General features: G+C 38.4%; 1 protein-coding gene across 1 annotated transcript in view; it reads right to left on the bottom strand.

Moving 5' to 3' along the window:
* LOC126382080 (glypican-6) overlaps nt 1–17,591 on the bottom strand; it is a 125,915-nt gene that overhangs the window by 12,037 nt on the left and 96,287 nt on the right. The window contains exons 3-5 of the mRNA XM_050031802.1: nt 6,989–7,112; nt 6,118–6,228; nt 2,835–2,991 (exon numbers count right to left, since the gene is read on the bottom strand). Coding sequence (XP_049887759.1) covers nt 2,835–2,991; nt 6,118–6,228; nt 6,989–7,112 — 392 coding nt within the window. The remainder of the gene's footprint in view (nt 1–2,834; nt 2,992–6,117; nt 6,229–6,988; nt 7,113–17,591) is intronic.

The following is a 17,591-nucleotide window of genomic DNA, read 5'->3' on the forward strand; positions in this document are numbered from 1 at the left end:
CTCCTTGCATGATAGTTGTAGTAGATATTTGTTTTTTTCTCTGCAGGTTATAATGCACACGATCTTTTAATATGTCTACTATCTCGGAGCTGCGTGTGTCGTAAAGTTTGCGGTGGAGTGCAAAGTGGAAGTATGAACTATTTGCTCATACTTGTATGGCGCGCGTTTCACGCTCACTTGGCCCTTCCAACCTCTTTCTTCTATTCAAATTCAAAATTCAAATTCTCATTCAAAAATATCTTTATTCAGTAGGTTATATAGTTACACTTTGAATCGTCAATTTTTACATAACGAACGTCTCATCCGCTTAAAACTACTGCAGCTTCTCACAGCCGGGGAAAAGAAGCTGCAAAAAAAACCTCGGCACAAGGCCCTAGACGTTCTTTAAAAAAATAAATAGGTAAACATTAAATATTGTTATAAAATTGAGTAATTTAGCTGCCTAATATCAGTTCTCAGACAGTTCCGTGACACTACCAAATCTATCGGAACCGATGCGTCGGGATCGGACAGTGTAGCCACGATTTCGCCACACATTTCCTACCTACACCTGATGCATCGCGCCTGATGGATTGGGCAGTGTAATAAGCCCTTTATGGACGATAACACGTCGAGACTTGTATTGGGTTGAGTCACGATTTAGCTTTTGTTTTTGGCATTCGCGAGGCGCCGGCCGTCAAATAAATATTAATTGGTTAGTTAGCAACTGCTCTTTAAATTGTGTTCTATAAATGGTCTATGACAAATAGCAGATGGGCCAGCCAAACTGTTCATCTTTCCGGCTATAAAGACTTGACATTAGTAAACAGTTTTGTCTACATAGTGTTTTTGTCTACACAGAACAGTATAAAGTCCATATTGTCTAGATAGGTTATCGCAGTATATTAGATCTAGACATACATAAATTCCTATATACAACACAACACTAAAACACACACAACACTTCAACACTTCATTTAATAACTTTTATAATCCGTAGGTACGCCGGCGGCATTACCTTCTTGTTACTCTACCGTGGATTCTTTCTTTTTCTTTAAGAAAACTGTCAAGAGCGATTCGCTGTCATTCGATTAAAAAAATCTTACAGCCAATGTACCTACTTACTATTACTTCCTTTTAAATGACAATGGGCACTTTTGTATGAAACTTGGTCCAAGAACCTCCACTGATGAGACTTATATGTAATGAAAGCTTATGCTTTCCCTATGATTCTGGCAAAGTCCTATCAGATTCTGTCCCGGGGTTCTTTTTTTACGGCCATGTTTGGCCTGGCTAAAAATGTGATAAAATACAGTGGGAGCTAAAATCGACTCAAGATTTGTTGCTGGATAACTAAGTCTACATAAATAATTATGTATCATATTGTATATAATTTTAAAGAGAATCTTTTCAAGAATCCTAAACATAAAAAAAAACAAAAAAATCTTTTTGTAAACGAATTATAGTCAATTTATATCTGCAGCGCCATTGTTTCTCGGTAGCTAAGTTCAAGTTTCATGCCTTTTACCCCTTCCAAAAGTATCTTACCGTTTTTTTTTTTTATATTGCTTCCGGAATTTGATCTGAGTGATAATAACAAGAAAAATAAATAAACACCTCTCCGATAGAGACCGGCTAAGCTATTGCCTATTGCAAGAAATCGTCATCATTAGCAAGTCATTACGGTATTGCATATAAGCTTATCAGCAACTTGGAACTTGGTCCAAGAACCTCCACTGGTGAGACTTGCATGTAATGATAGCTTATACTTGTCCTATGATTCTGGCAAAGTTCTATCAAACTCTGTCCTAGGGTTTTTTTACGGCCATGTTTGTCCTGAGTGTACAGTAGTGGACTGCAAAATCACCTCAGGATTTGTTGTCGAAAAACTATTTAACTAAGTCTATATACATAATTATATATCATAATGTATATCAATTTTACAGGGGAAGGTTATCAGAATCAGAAACACAAATAAACAAATGCATTAAGTATGTAAACGACTTTTAGCCAACTCACGTCCGTAGCACCATTTTTCTCAGCAGCTACGTACGAGTTTCGCGCCTTCCAACCTTTCCAAAGAAGCCCAATCATTTTTTCCTTCTTCTGATATTGCATTCTTAACCTGACAAGACTAAGTGACAACAACAAGAAATAAAATAGATACCATTCCGATAGAGGCCTAAAGGCCTAAAGCCAAGAAGGCTTTTTCATACAAATTCCATACAAATTTCGTGTTTTGACGTTTATTAAAAAGTAACTGATTTGACTAGTTGGAAATTAGCCTATTTTTACTGACCGGATATCAATTGCAAGAAAAACATTTATTTAACCGCGATAAATTCATAGTTGCACTATTTCCTGTCGCTAATGTTGGAAAAATACCTACTTAATTAGAGCTAGTAATCTAGCTATAGGTTCTGCTAATAGGCATTATCGATAAAGGAACAATGGAACTTGGAAACTATTGTCGCGTTGAGCTTCAGTTGTGTTAAGGTGGGTACTGACTGGTGTTACGAGGCGTAATATAATGTGTTACACAGCGAGCGTTCGTGCTGTCAGTACAGGGAAATAAGGCGCTCGTGGCGAGCATCAACACTGATTACACTGACGTAACATATCATGCTCGCTGCGAATGGTACAATACGCCTCGTAACAGCGGTCAGTACCCACCTTTAGGTTTTATTCGTGGAAAGTACCTTCATTAAAACAATTAACGCACACGACGCGCAAAAAGTCCGGCGCGTTACTGCATATAATTGCATAGGTTATATTTTCACAGACTAAAAAGTGGATATCACGGATAGTCTGTCGTCTGCGCAGGGCCTAAACCGTCATTTGCTAGAGAACATTACCTGCATCATATTCCGGACGACATCAGCGCCGGCGCGCAACGCTTTGTGGAAAGTGCGCGTGGCGACGAATGCCCGTCGTAGCTGCACCGACAGCTTGTGTGGCACGTCCTCGAAAGGCTGGATGTCGCGCATGTGCTCGTTTACGCACTTCAGGTACCTGAGGGAGACGGGAGATGTTGTAGGTAAATATTGGCACGACAAGAAGTCGGTCCCAGGCACCGTTTAAGATTTTTGCCGTTCACTAGCACCTGCCAGATCCACAAACGGTAATCTATATTTCAATTGGGTAGTTTCCTAGGTCAAAGATAAATTATTAAATTAAGACAGATCTAAAACTGGCCAAAAATGTTTTCTTTTTTCTATACCTACTTATTTTTGAATTTTAATCTAGAAAAATGCAATAATAAGTACGACATTTTATCGCATTTTTCTATGCTTTTTCATAAAAATTTCATAGTAATTTCGTGTTTTGACGTTTAGTAAAATGTAACTGATTTGACTAGTTGGAAACTATAGTAAGATACAAACGGATAAAATAAGTACAACAGGCGGTCTCACTGCTAAACAGCAATTTCTGCCAGACAACCTTAGGGCGAAAGAAGACAATGCATTGGAACGCGAAGAATATTGCATCCTTTTAGGTCGTTTTAACAAAATTGTATTTTGTTCGTCATAGAGTCCCATCATTTTAATGCCCCCAAACGACGCGACGGGCCCTGGTAGTCAGAGCTAGGAGTTGAATGAATTCTCTTGTAGAAAAAGCGATTTCCTTATAGCTAAACAAAATACTTAACGAATAGTTCCGATATTCTGAATAACAGTATTCCTTTGTGAAGAATCCAAGAAATACTTAGTGTTGGGATTCGGAAAGGAATTCACGCACGATTTAACACATTGTATTGTGTTTCAACCCATTTCTTCCAGTTTACGTGCTTATAAGCGCACTCAGAGACTTCATACAGAAAATAAAATGTTATATTTTATCGCAGTACTCTTACGATGTATGTCTAGCTTGATATTTTTATCCTAATTTTCCAGTTATAAAAGCACCTCTGAATTTACTTTTGTTTAGTAAAAGCATTTAGCATGCATAATATACATATGTCTTGTTGCATGACTTAAGTCTATTTAAGACTTTGTAGCGTACGATTTAATGAAATTAACGTTAAGTACCATTAAACTTTATCGTTCCACCTGAATGAGGAACTTTCCAGGATATATAAACTGCCTATATATACGTCCCACTGCTGGGCACAGGCCTCCCCTCAATTAACCGGAGGGGGTATGGAGCATACTCCACCACACTGCTCCACTGCGGGTTGGTGGAGGTGTTTTTACGGCTAATAGCCGGGACCAACGGTTTAACGTGCCCTCCGAAGCACGGAATCATCTTACTTTTTCGGACAATCAGGTGATTCCAGCCTGAAAAGTCCTTACAAAGGACTGTCTCACAAAGTGATTTCGACAATGTCCCCATCGGGAATCGAACCCGGACCTCCAGATCGTGAGCCTAACGCTCTAACCACTAGACTACGGATGTTGTTATGTATGTTCCAGGATACTTTCCTCAAAAAGAATATTGCATATTGTATATAGGCATTTTGGAATTTGTTTTCATATTAGTACTTACTTGTTGGTTAGAGTTTCAGAGTCATTGATTTCAATAGCTGATGTATTGTTTCAAACAAACAATTAATTAAACTAACATAACCAACATAATTGCATCACGCCTGTGTCCTAGAAGTGGTAGGCAGAAGTGTATAGCTAGACAGAAGATTTGCACACTCTGTTCCGCGCGTATTGCCAGGCATTATACACGAGCCAGATGTGGTGTAACTACCTTTTTTTTTATTGTAACTACCTTTTTTTACTTAGGCACTGCTGCTTGGCACTACTAGTAGTGCCATGAGAGATTTTTCTCTCCCGCGACATTGCTCGGTATTGATATACCTGCATTGATCGGTAGTGTAATAGGAAAAATAGCATCTCACATAGCACTGCTCAGGGTGCCATGAACACCCTTCGAGTCCAATATAATAATGCATTTAGGTCCATGCTTCGTCTCCCCTGGCGGTGTAGCGCGTCAGATATGTTCGCGTGGAACGGGGTGGACTTCTACGCCCTGATACGTAGACTAAAAGTATCTTTCCATGAAAGACTTACAAGCTGTGCCAATATCATAATTACGGCTACTTTCAATGTATACCGGACAAGTAGGGCATTTTGAGTCGTTGAGTTAAAACTAAGTATAGTATATACACTCATTCCTCGGGTCGTCAACCGTCTCTATTAACCGGGTACAACCCTGGAAACCATGTGATATCAATTATCTATGATCCAAACATGAATTCAAACTCATAAAATCTTATTCAGTGGTGCTTTACTACAATAATAAATGAACAGGTATTACAATAACCCCTCTCTGCGCATTCCACTGTCCACTGGCAACACTGTTCACAGAGTAACCTATAAACCACTTAGCACGCGTTCATTGGACACGTAAACAAACGATTATGGCCGATAACACAGAGTAATGCCGTGAAATATGGCACCGTAACGACATTATAAACCGGCTCTGGTGTCATGTTAGATGGGGCTTCTTACTTATTAGCCAATTTGACGGATTAGTTTGTAAGAAGCTGTGCGGTGGTTTCATTTTACAATAACCACCGGACAATCAAGACGCTTATAGTGGCACCTCATTTGTTATATTGTGATAGATAGGTGGTTTAAGTAAAGTGGGAACTGGGAACAGACGTACATACAAACCTACATAGCGGTCAAACACATACTTTTTCTTTCGTCGTAGTCGGGTAAGTAGGACGGTTGTCCTACGGTTGTTAGAGGTGGTTACCTCTGATGGTTAATGAAGATCCACATATAAATAGTAAATGCCTATTCCCTCTAGCTTTGAAGATTACAAGCACGCATTGTAATGTTTACACCCAATTCTTATATATGTTTATTTATTTGTCATGTAAGTTTATTTTTTATTCTTTGTACACTTTGTGCCTTCCCACTTCTATTGACCTGTTTTACCATGCGGAGTTGGCTGGAAGAGATCTCTTTCAAAGATAAGTCCACCTTTTGTATCTTTTTTTTGTCATTAATTATGTATTAATGTGTACAATACAGAGTTTGTAAGTAAGTATACTTATATCTTTTCTACGATTGCTGGTATTGGATAGCTACCTACTAATATTTATTTATTGTATGAATTTCGCCGTAACTGTTGTTTATTCACAATTCGGAGAAACCTAACCGAGTTTCTCTGAACACTTACTTCTCATCGAAGCTGTACTGCGAGTTAAGGACGGTGAACATCTTCTGGTAGAGGATTCCGAAGAAACCGTCCATCATCTGGTCGAAGTCGGTGTCGCCGCGCGTGTAGTACCTGGAAGGGGGAGTTTATTTAACATTCCATCATCACTGGCTGCCATAATATTATAATTCAATACCAATATTTTATGTTTATTTTTATTTTTTTTTAAAGAACGTCTAGGGCCCTGTGTCGAGGTTTTTCTTGCAGCTTCTTTTCCCCGGCTATACAGGTTGTGAGAAGCTGCAGTAGTTTTAGGCGGATGAGACGTTCGTTATGTAAAATTGACGATTCAAAGTGTAACTATGTTACCTATTGAATAAAGATATTTTTGAATTTGAATTTGAATACGAGTATGGGGAGGGGGGCAAGACGGAGTAGGTACCTACTTAACGCATAGAATAAAGATTAATACTACGTACAGAACAGTCTCCGTGGTCTAGTGGTTAGAGCGTTAGGCTCAAGATCTGGAGGTCCGGATTCGAATCCCGATAAGGACATAGTCGAAAGTTCGGTAAGGACTTTTCAGGCTTGAATCACCTGATTGTCCGACAAAGTAAGATGATTCCGTGCTTTGTAGGGCACGTTAAGCCGTTTGTCGTAAGAGGCCCCTGCCATGACACTCTTCTTCTTCTATCGTGTGGGTTGTGAGGTGGACTACCCTGTATCAACCCCGGTGTCAGGGTTACTATTGAGCCGCCAAAGGGCCCTGACATGGCTCATGTAACGACTACTTACTTACATCGGTAAGTAGTAACAGGGACCAACGGCTTAACGTGCTTTCCGAAGCACATGACAGTTATATAAAATATCAAAAACATAGTACATAACTCACCTCTCGAGTTGTTCAAACAGCTGTTCGAAGACATAGGAATGTTGTTCGTAGATCATGCCGTATGTTCGCTTGAACATGGCGTGGAACTCTTCTCTGGAGAGTTGCAGCAGTTTTCGGAAGAATTCTGCGGACAAAACATATAAACACATTAATGATTAAAATAAGATAAAAATACCTATACTTCATTAAGCACAGTGGACACAAGAAATAAGGACAACAGATACAGAAAGGCACAACAGGCGGCCTTATTGCTCATGCAGCAATTTATTCCAGGCAACCTGTGGGTACAGGAAAATTTTGTATACTGGTGCACTCTAAAAAAATAATAATTAAAATATTTTTAAAATAATTTTTAACCCAGGCAAATCAAATGAATCAATAAATCAAAATCAATTTTATATTTTTATAAATGACAATGGGCACTTTTGTATGAAACTTGGTCCAAGAACCTCCACTGATGAGACTTATATGTAATGAAAGCTTATGCTTTCCCTATGATTCTGGCAAAGTTCTATCAGATTCTGTCCCGGGGTTCTTTTTTTACGGCCATGTTTGTCCTGGCTAAAAATGTGATAAAATACAGTGGGAGCTAAAATCGACTCAAGATTTGTTGCTGGATAACTAAGTCTACATAAATAATTATGTATCATATTGTATATCATTTTAAAGAGGATCTTTTCCAGAATCCGATACATAAAAAAAACCAAAAACAGTCTTTATGTAAGCGAATTATAGTCAATTTGCATCTACAGCGCCATTGTTTCTCGGTAGCTAAGTTCAAGTTTCATGCCTTTTACCCGTTCCAAAAGTATCTTACCGATTTTTTTTATATTGCTTCCGGAATTTGATCTGAGTGATAATAACAAGAAAAATAAATAAACACCTCTCCGATAGAGACCGGCTAAGCTATTGCCTATTGCAAGAAATCGTCATAATTAGCAAGTCATTACGGTATTGCATATAAGCTTATCAGCAACTTGGAACTTGGTCCAAGAACCTCCACTGGTGAGACTTGCATGTAATGATAGCTTATACTTGTCCTATGATTCTGGCAAAGTTTTATCAAACTCTGTCCTAGGGTTTTTTTACGGCCATGTTTGTCCTGAGTGTACAGTAGTGGACTGCAAAATCACCTCAGGATTTGTTGTCGAAAAACTATTTAACTAAGTCTATATACATAATTATATATCATAATGTATATCAATTTTAAAGGGGAAGGTTATCAGAATCAGAAACACAAATAAAAAAAATGCATTAAGTATGTAAACGACGTTTAGTCAACTCACGTCCGTAGCACCATTTTTCTCAGCAGCTACGTACGAGTTTCGCGCCTTCCAACCTTTCCAAAGAAGCCCAATCATTTTTTCCTTCTTCTGATATTGCATTCTTAACCTGACAAGTGACAACAACAAGAAATGAAATAGATACCATTCCGATAGAGGCCGCGTAAGCTATGGACCTATTGCAAGATAACGTACTCAAAGGCTAGTCATTATAATCCAACAGACGTAACATGATTAGAATGCGGGAGGACGCAAATGTAGTATGTTTTCTTTCACCACAATCTTGTTTTATTAATCCAGGCTTATATCTTGTCTTATAAACAATGCCGAATGATACAACAAACGTATCGTAAACGTAAGGTTGCCTGGTAGTAATTGCTACCTTGGCAATAAAGCCGCATTTTGCACCAGTTATTGCCTGAACTTGTTTAATAAATGTGTTTTTTTGTATACAATAGAGTCATTGTATTGCATCTTGATTAGAATGACTTATTTCTTGTTTCTCTCGTACTAAGCTGTATACTGTTAGTGTTAACTAGAGACACATATTTCGTCTCTTTCGCATAAGGCGATGTACTACATTTCCGTCCCGCCGCATTCTAATCACGTTACGTCTGTTGGATTATAATGACTAGCCTTTGAGTACGTTATCTTGCAATAGGTCCATAGCTTACGCGGCCTCTATCGGAATGGTATCTATTTTATTTCTTGTTGTTGTCACTTGTCAGGTTAAGAATGCAATATCAGAAGAAGGAAAAAATGATTGGGCTCCTTTGGAAAGGTTGGAAGGCGCGAAACTCGTACGTAGCTGCTGAGAAAAACGGTGCTACGGACGTGAGTTGGCCAAAAGTTGTTTACATAATGCATTTCTTTTATTTGTGTTTCTGATTCTGATAACCTTCCCCTTTAAAATTGATATACATTATGATATATAATTATGTATATAGACTTAGTTACATAGTTTTTCGACAACAAATCCTGAGGTGATTTTGCAGTCCACTACTGTACACTCAGGACAAACATGGCCGTAAAAAACCCTAGGACAGAGTTTGATAGAACTTTGCCAGAATCATAGGACAAGTATAAGCTATCATTACATGCAAGTCTCACCAGTGGAGGTTCTTGGACCAAGTTCCAAGTTGCTGATAAGCTTATATGCAATACCGTAATGACTTGCTAATGATGACGATTTCTTGCAATAGGCAATAGCTTAGCCGGTCTCTATCGGAGAGGTGTTTATTTATTTTTCTTGTTATTATCACTCAGATCAAAATCCGGAAGCAATATAAAAAAAATCGGTAAGATACTTTTAGAAGGGGTAAAAGTCATGAAACTTGAACTTAGCTACCGAGAAACAATGGCGCTGCAGATATAAATTGACTATAATTCGCTTACAAAAAGATTTTTTTGTTTTTTTTTTATGTTTCGGATTCTGGAAAAGATCCTCTTTAAAATGATATATAATATGATACATAATTATTTATGTAGACTTAGTTATCCAGCAACAAATCTTGAGTCGATTTTAGCTCCCACTGTATTTTATCACATTTTTAGCCAGGACAAACATGGCCGTAAAAAAAGAACCCCGGGACAGAATCTGATAGAACTTTGCCAGAATCATAAGGATAGCATAAGCTTTCATTACATATAAGTCTCATCAGTGGAGGTTCTTGGACCAGATTCGCCCATTCTCCTTTTGCATGATTTATGTAATTTAAATGCACGGTAAACATTTATGGCAAATAAAGAATCTTATCTTATCTAATGGACAGCTCGTCGATATGCATTTATGCATTTGACGTGTATTGTCAATTCAATTCTGTCGGGTTATTGGCCAGTGTAAAATATTAAGAGGGTTGTTTTAATATCTGCGTAAGATTGACGTCTATAAATTCTGTGCCTCTCGATCGTCCCTTTTCTTTTAAGAAAATGACAGGAATAACTTAAAATAAACTTGGCGTGTACGGTTTCGAGCATTAATATGTATACACTTTGGTACCATGTCACATTAACTTTTTTGACAATTTGAACTGTAAGTCTCACTAAATGTCAAATATGTTAGTGCGACTAGAGTCCTAAAGTGGGTACATTATATTGCTCATGACTGTACTCAGCACCAACATGTCACTAGCTTTAACTTTTTAATCCATGTTTTAGACACATGTTTTTTTATGTTATTTTTATTGCTCAATAAAAAAACTTTGCGTTTATTCTCGTCCGAAAATAATGTATTTACCAGAGTCATTGCCCTTATTATGCAGTTTGACGTAAACTCCATGCAAATTGTGCACCAAGTTGCACTCGGAACGCAAACAAGTAAATAAAGATCATTACTTCATTATCGTCATTATCCTTGTACGTTCCACACCACGGCACTGTAATGGATAATGCGACACGCGACAGGAATGGGTGAATCTCAAAATTTCAAGTTTGGTGGCAAATTTCATATTATTTTTTCGTGAAAAATTGGGTTCCGACATGAAAAAGATCCAAAAGGATCCTCGGTTCCGACATGAAAAAGGAATTTTTCAATTCCCAATTTCCCCAATTTTTCACGAAAAAAATATAATATGACAGTTCGCCACCAAACTTGGCACATTTTGATATTCACCCGAATGGGAACATCTTTATTCCGCCCGACAGGGTGGGCAGAGATAAGAAGTCCTAAGATGAATAAGTGAACCTTATCTACACTTTATAGAGAAAGTACATTATGCTTACTGTCATATAGGGACACAACAATTAAAAAACAAAATTAAACCATTCTATGAAGTTAAAAATGTAATTTAATATAAAAATGTTATAAATAATTAATTTTAATTATTATGAAAAAAGAACGTGTTTTGGCTGTAAGATCGGAAGAGAGTTTTTTTTATTTATTACCTTTTTTTATACACATAGATAATCATAGATGAGGAATACCTTTTTATTATGCCAGTTGACAAGTATTTTGAGAACAATAATAAAAAAAGAATTTGTGAAACATGTGAAGTCTGTATAAAAAACAAATCTCGAGGAAAATACAAATTTGGATTGTTGTCTCTGTTAGGTCCAGCTGCATATCCTTTTGAAATAGTATCTATAGATACCATTGGTGGATTAAATAAAGAATAAAGCATAGAATAAGGAATAATACTACGTATAGAACGAGAACAACTCTCCTCTCCCCACCAGCGGCTGAGTTAGGTTTACCTCACCCCCTCTCGAACATAGCTTAGATTTGAATCGTATGGCGTCAGACGTCACACACACAAATGCGCGTGTACGATAAAGTCAATGTGTGGTGTCTGTGTAAAACGAGGTTGTTTGTATGAAGTGTCCGGGGTGTGCTATAAGTATAAGATATCATAGTATAAAGCCTGTATCTGCAGATAACTTACATCGTAGTTCCACAGGTTCGATTCCCGGAGAAGTTACCTACATTCGAATTTTAAATATTATTTATGGGCGATTAATGAATGTGGAAGAAGCAAGAGAAGTGAATCACAAGCGCATGGAATTCCATAGTTTCTGCTTATCCCAATGGGAATTAGGTTAGTTTATATATGCATGTTTGATTTGCTAAATTTAAACTATCTCGTACAAGCAAAAGCAAAGCTAATTAGCATCACTTCTGAGATTAAAATGGACACAGCGGTAAATAAGATAAGATAGGAGACCAACAGACAGCCACTCTTCACTAAGAGTGACAGTGCCTAACCGCCTCCATGGTGTAGTGGTTAGAGTGTTGGGCTCACGATCTGGCAGTACGGGTTCGATTTCCGATGGGGACATTGTCGAAATCACTTTTTGAAGTCTCACAAGGACAGGCGTCCTTTGCTTGGTAAGGACACAGCAGGCTTGAATCACCTAATTCTCCGAAAAAGTATTTTAAGAGAGTAAGATGATTCCGTCCTTTAGTCCACCACCCCGCAGTGGAGCAGCGTAGTAGCGTATGCTCCACTGGCCTGTGCCCAGCAGTGGGACGTATATCTACGTATAGGCTACTTATGTTGTGATATTTATGACAGTGCCTACAAAATATGTAACGAAGTAAACTAAGTCACACACGAAATTTAATTACTGCTGCAACCGTGGTAGCCCAGTTGAAAGAACGCTTGACTCTCACAGTCGGGTCTCAGGTTCGAACCCCAGCAATAGCCTCAACTATCGAATTTGTTTTCGAATCCCCGTGCCCAGCGGTGAAGGTAAACATCGTGAGGAAAGTCACATTCCCGAAAAATGCGTTTCAGATGTGTGTTGATTCGAATCTGCGATCTTAAAGTGACAGTCAAGCGTTCTTCACGGCTAACCTGTCACTAATCACGTCTTCTAGTGATTTGAGTCTCTGCCCACTCTGATAAGGGCTACGACCGTTTTATACGAGTCTATATGTAACTATTGTCATGACTACGTGTTTATTTTTATACGGTCAGAATTAAAATGCTTGCTTACAACCAAAGATTCCTTGTAGGAAGCATCATGTTTTTAAATAGCCTGTGCTGTGTTGCGATAGTTTAACGACTCTGTTTAAATAAAATTATAATGGACAAAGAGAGCAATTGAGCGTAAGACATTGTCAAGATAGGGCAGAGCTCTTTGTTGTAGGTAGTTTGAGTTTAGCGATGTGGAAAAATACGTTCTATTACCGGGTGATTCGGACGAAAACGATTTCGTTTTCAATCAATAGTACGTAGGTACCTGCTATCAATAGTAGATACCTACATTTTCCCTCATTCAGCACTTATGACCCACTAACTAGGTCGATTAATCCTTTCAAATAATTTCCTCTCAGACGACGTCCTGTGCCGAGGTTTACGCCCAACTGCACCCTCAGGCCTGTTGTCTTAAATTTTGTACTGAGGGAGAGCCCTCAGGGCTCTCGATTTGTCCGGAAAGTACCTAATTAATGCCGTAAATACCTAAAAAAGTGCCTAAAAAAAAAAGCCGCAAGAATGACCATGTTGATTCCTCCTCCTTAATCGAATTCATAAAAAAAGTATATATATTTTTGCGATTTAACTTAAAGCACAATCACGATATGAATGATATCGTGATATGAATAATTCGAACACATTGTATTAGGCCACGAGAGCATAGCCAAGTAGGTATAAAAAAATTCGCCAAATCAAAAACCGCACTGCGGTTTTATGCAGTTCAACGTACATTTAGTCACAAATATAAATACAAATGCAGATGTCTTTACTAATCGGTTCGTTGACTGCTTATGAGCGGAATATTCTGTCATCAAGCTTATTTTAGTCGCGTGCGACAATCGCGTGATCCGATCACTGTGGGGGTAACGTTCTACGGCCAATATTGCAATTAAGAAAGTCGGTAGTGTTTAATTGACACGTTTAGAATAGAATAAGAATAGAATAGAATAACTTTATTCCCAAAACAGTGAAGGTTACAAAAGCATTTACTTACATAAATTAAGTTTAACAATTTGTGACTAGTAGCTATAAACACTGCCCAGGGAAATGGGACTGACTCAGCATATTGTTGCTAAGAGTATGGTACGGGTACCCACTCTCACCAACACTGATATTCTGCCAGTACCCATATTACGCTTATAATTAGTAATAAATGAATTGAACGTGCCAACAAAAAACCGTGCCGTGAATTGTTTAAACGAAAAAAAAATATATAAATAAGTAAGGTTAACAAAGTACTAAATGAAAATCAGTAGTATAGATATAATCATGATTACAATTAGTTATAAGCGCCGTGACGTAGCGCCAACGCGCGCGACTCGATAAGTGAAGCAACTCTATTTAATACGCGATAAATAAGCCATTTCTATTGGATCATTTTATCGCATCGCGCGCGTTACGCGTGCTTCACGCTACTGGTACAAATTGGGCGAGTTTTTGTTTTTTTCTAGCTCCCTTACTAAAGCTTAATTTATTTATTTAAAGTAGCCAGGGGCCTGTTTCATAAAACTTACAATTGTAAATTACAACGACAATTTGGTGTTCATTACGTAGCTAATATGAAACTGCAAAATATTTGTGATCACACACCCCGCAATGTACCAAATTGTCATTGTAATTTACAATTGTAAGTTTTATTAAACAGGCCCCAGGGCGCGATTGGAGGCTGTCGCCACCTTTTGAACAATCTATAACAATACGCTTATAATTCATCAACCAGAAAATGTTAGTCCACTGCTGGTCATAGCCTCTCCCAAGGCGGCGTGACATTGAACCCTTACACAAATAAAATAATAAAAATAGATTCTCACTGTACACGAAATGTCCAAAATAAAACTTGTTTATTTCTAAACTCGTCGTAATCGAGTCATAATTTTCATCTGGCAATACCGGGAGGAAAATACGTAAAAAGAAAATGGTTTCCCGGAATTTAAACAAACAAACTTTATGCGTTGGAACTATTTTTATTTTCTTGTGGTTAGAGAAAACATGTAATGTAAGTAGGTCAGGTTCAAACGTACAGTATGCATATGTATACATGCATTAACTCACGCCCGTAACCCCTAATGGGGTGAGTAGAGTCACAAGTAATCAGAAAGCACATTTCAGCCACTTGAAGAACCGTATGGTGACAGATGATCAGGCCATCACTAATCATCATCACCTCTCATCAAATATATGTTTGGATGATAAAGTGGTGAAGGAAAAACGTCAGGAATTCCACATATTTAGTGGTTAGATTAGATTAGAAGGTCAAACAGGAAGTCGCGTCTATAAAAACTGGATTTGCATCAGGGTAACTCATCAGCTAGATGATGATGTTAGACAGGACATAGTCGATTTGTACGACATTCTCAGAAAATAAGCAACTAAATGCCTTCCTTCTATGTTTTCGTTCCCAGACTAGCAATACGAGTTATAAATTATACTGTATATCTACTGTAGACGAATTTTTAAATTATAAGTTTTAATTTTAATACACATTTCCTCTCTTCCGTTCAACGTTGCTGTGCCCTACAGGGTCCATGTTTTAATTCCTACACCTATGTAACTCCCCATTGTGCTACATGGAATGCAATAAATAATTGAGTAAGTATTGATATCTTTCAATTACGTTCTTATATTCCGCAACGTTGTAGAATACTATGACCCAGTGTACAATTTCACGGAAATGCACAAATAATCTATAACACTAGGTGATATATTACACGGAAATGCATGGACTGAAGAGTTTGATACGTATTGATAGCACTGTATTAGGTAGATAGTAGGGTTGCACCTTTATTGAAACGTTTGTTTTTGAACTTCAAATCCATCAAATCAAATATACTTTATTGTACACAAACAAAACATACAAACACTTAGCAACAGTACAAATGGACGGCCTTATCGCTCTGAAGCAATTTCTTCCAGGCAACCACTACCTCTTTTCACTGATCTTTTGTCATTCCTTGAACATTTTTACCTAAATCTGAGAAAGATCACCGGGACAGTTGTGGGTTGTGAGGTGAATAACCAACCTCATCAACCCTAGAGTCACGGTTATTACTGAGCCATCAAAGAGCCTTGACATGGCTGGTGTAACTACTATGTATTATACGTAGTATCTAAGTAGTAACCGTGTTAACGTGCTTCCGTTCGGATCATCTTACTTTCGGACAAACGGCCTGTAATGTCGTAACCCAAATAGGTATCACAAAGTGATTTTTATATGTCCCCTACGGAAATCGGACCCGAGACCTTCAGATCTTAAACCTATCGCTCAACCACTGGACAACGGATTTAAAAACGTAAAACGAGCACTAACTCTATTTCGCCGTACTGAAACATACCTACCCGATGCGTCGAGCCCGAGAAATCGTGTAGTGTAATAGACCTTTTACATTTACGCACGAAGTGACAAGGTAGGTGTCACAAGCTAAAACTATCTTCCGAGAAAATTACATTCACGCCAGACCTACTCACGAAGCGTAAAAATTTACGATATTATGACGTTTAATACGACAAGCGCATGCCACTACAAGTGTTAATGGAAATTAACATTATAAGGCGCGTCTATTTCAAGTAAAAAATTGTACCAAAAATCCGACATTTTGGCAGTGACATGTCGACAACAAAACTGGTAAGAAAGCGTAAAATAATAGAAACTCAACGAGGATTAAGTACATGTTTTTGTTTGTCTAGGAAACTATTAGGTACCTGCTTTACCTATTAGCAGCGAATAAGGAATAATACTAAGTACGTATAGAACGGCAACTCTCCGCTCCCCACCAGCGTCTGAGCTAGGTTTACCTCACCCCCTAGAACATAGTTTAGACGTCACACACACAGATGCGCGTGTATGATAACGTCAATGTGTAGCGTCTGTGTAAAACGAGGTTGTTTATATGAAGTGTCCGGGGGGTGCTATTAGTGCAATTTTCAATAATGCATTTGGCTCGACCATTATAGACGGCGATAGGACTCACCACCTATCACGTTGGTCTAACAGAAAGTTTGGTTGGGTTTCGGTGGCTACCTACTTAGTTCATCATGCGATGAATATACCTTTAACTAGGGATTATAATATTATAGTGGCGAGCTTATGTTATGTTATTTCTTTGAGTAGTAATTCCTATTTGGATGATAGATACCTAATTGATAGCTTTTCAGGATTTGTGCCCGGTTAATGGCAATAAGCTTGACCTCTATTACATGGGACTAAAACACAGCTAGCTAGTACATGATATTATAAGTACAACTCTGCTATTTTACGTTGTGTTTTTGTGATTTCCCTGTTAGATGGATTTAGGTTGATTTTTTATTCTAAGTAGAAATAGGATGTTTTGGATTTTGCCCTTATCGCACGCACGCACCTACGAGTATAGAACAGTAACTCTCAGCTCCCCACTAGCGGCTGAGCTAGGATTATCTCCCCCCCCACCCCCCCCGGCTGCCCTTCCTCGGTCTTACTAAAGTGTCCGGGGTGTGATCACAGTAAAACTTCAACATCATCACCATTCCATTAACGTCCCCACTGCTGAGGCACGGGCCTTCCCTATGGACGCATAGGGAGATCGGGCCTTAAACCATCACGCGGGCCCAGTGCGGATTGATGGTTATTAACGACTGCTAATGCAGCCGGGACCAACGGCTTAACGTGCCTTCCGAAGCACGAAGGAGCTCGAGATGAAAACTTCTTTTTTGTGGTCACCCATCCTATGACTTTGCGAAAGTTGCTTAACTTCAACAATCGCAGACCGAGCGCGTTAACCGCTGCGCCACCGAGCTCCTCAAAACTTCAACAACTTTATCTAGTACTTGGCAAAACTGGTAACCCTAAGGCCAGTGAACGATTAACAGTTTAATAAGCAATTAATATCGATAAGCGCGCTCGCTAGGTACGTAAGTAGGTACCGATTATAC

The sequence above is a fragment of the Pectinophora gossypiella genome, chromosome 3, assembly GCF_024362695.1.
Source record: "Pectinophora gossypiella chromosome 3, ilPecGoss1.1, whole genome shotgun sequence".
NCBI classification, from domain to species: domain Eukaryota; kingdom Metazoa; phylum Arthropoda; class Insecta; order Lepidoptera; family Gelechiidae; genus Pectinophora; species Pectinophora gossypiella.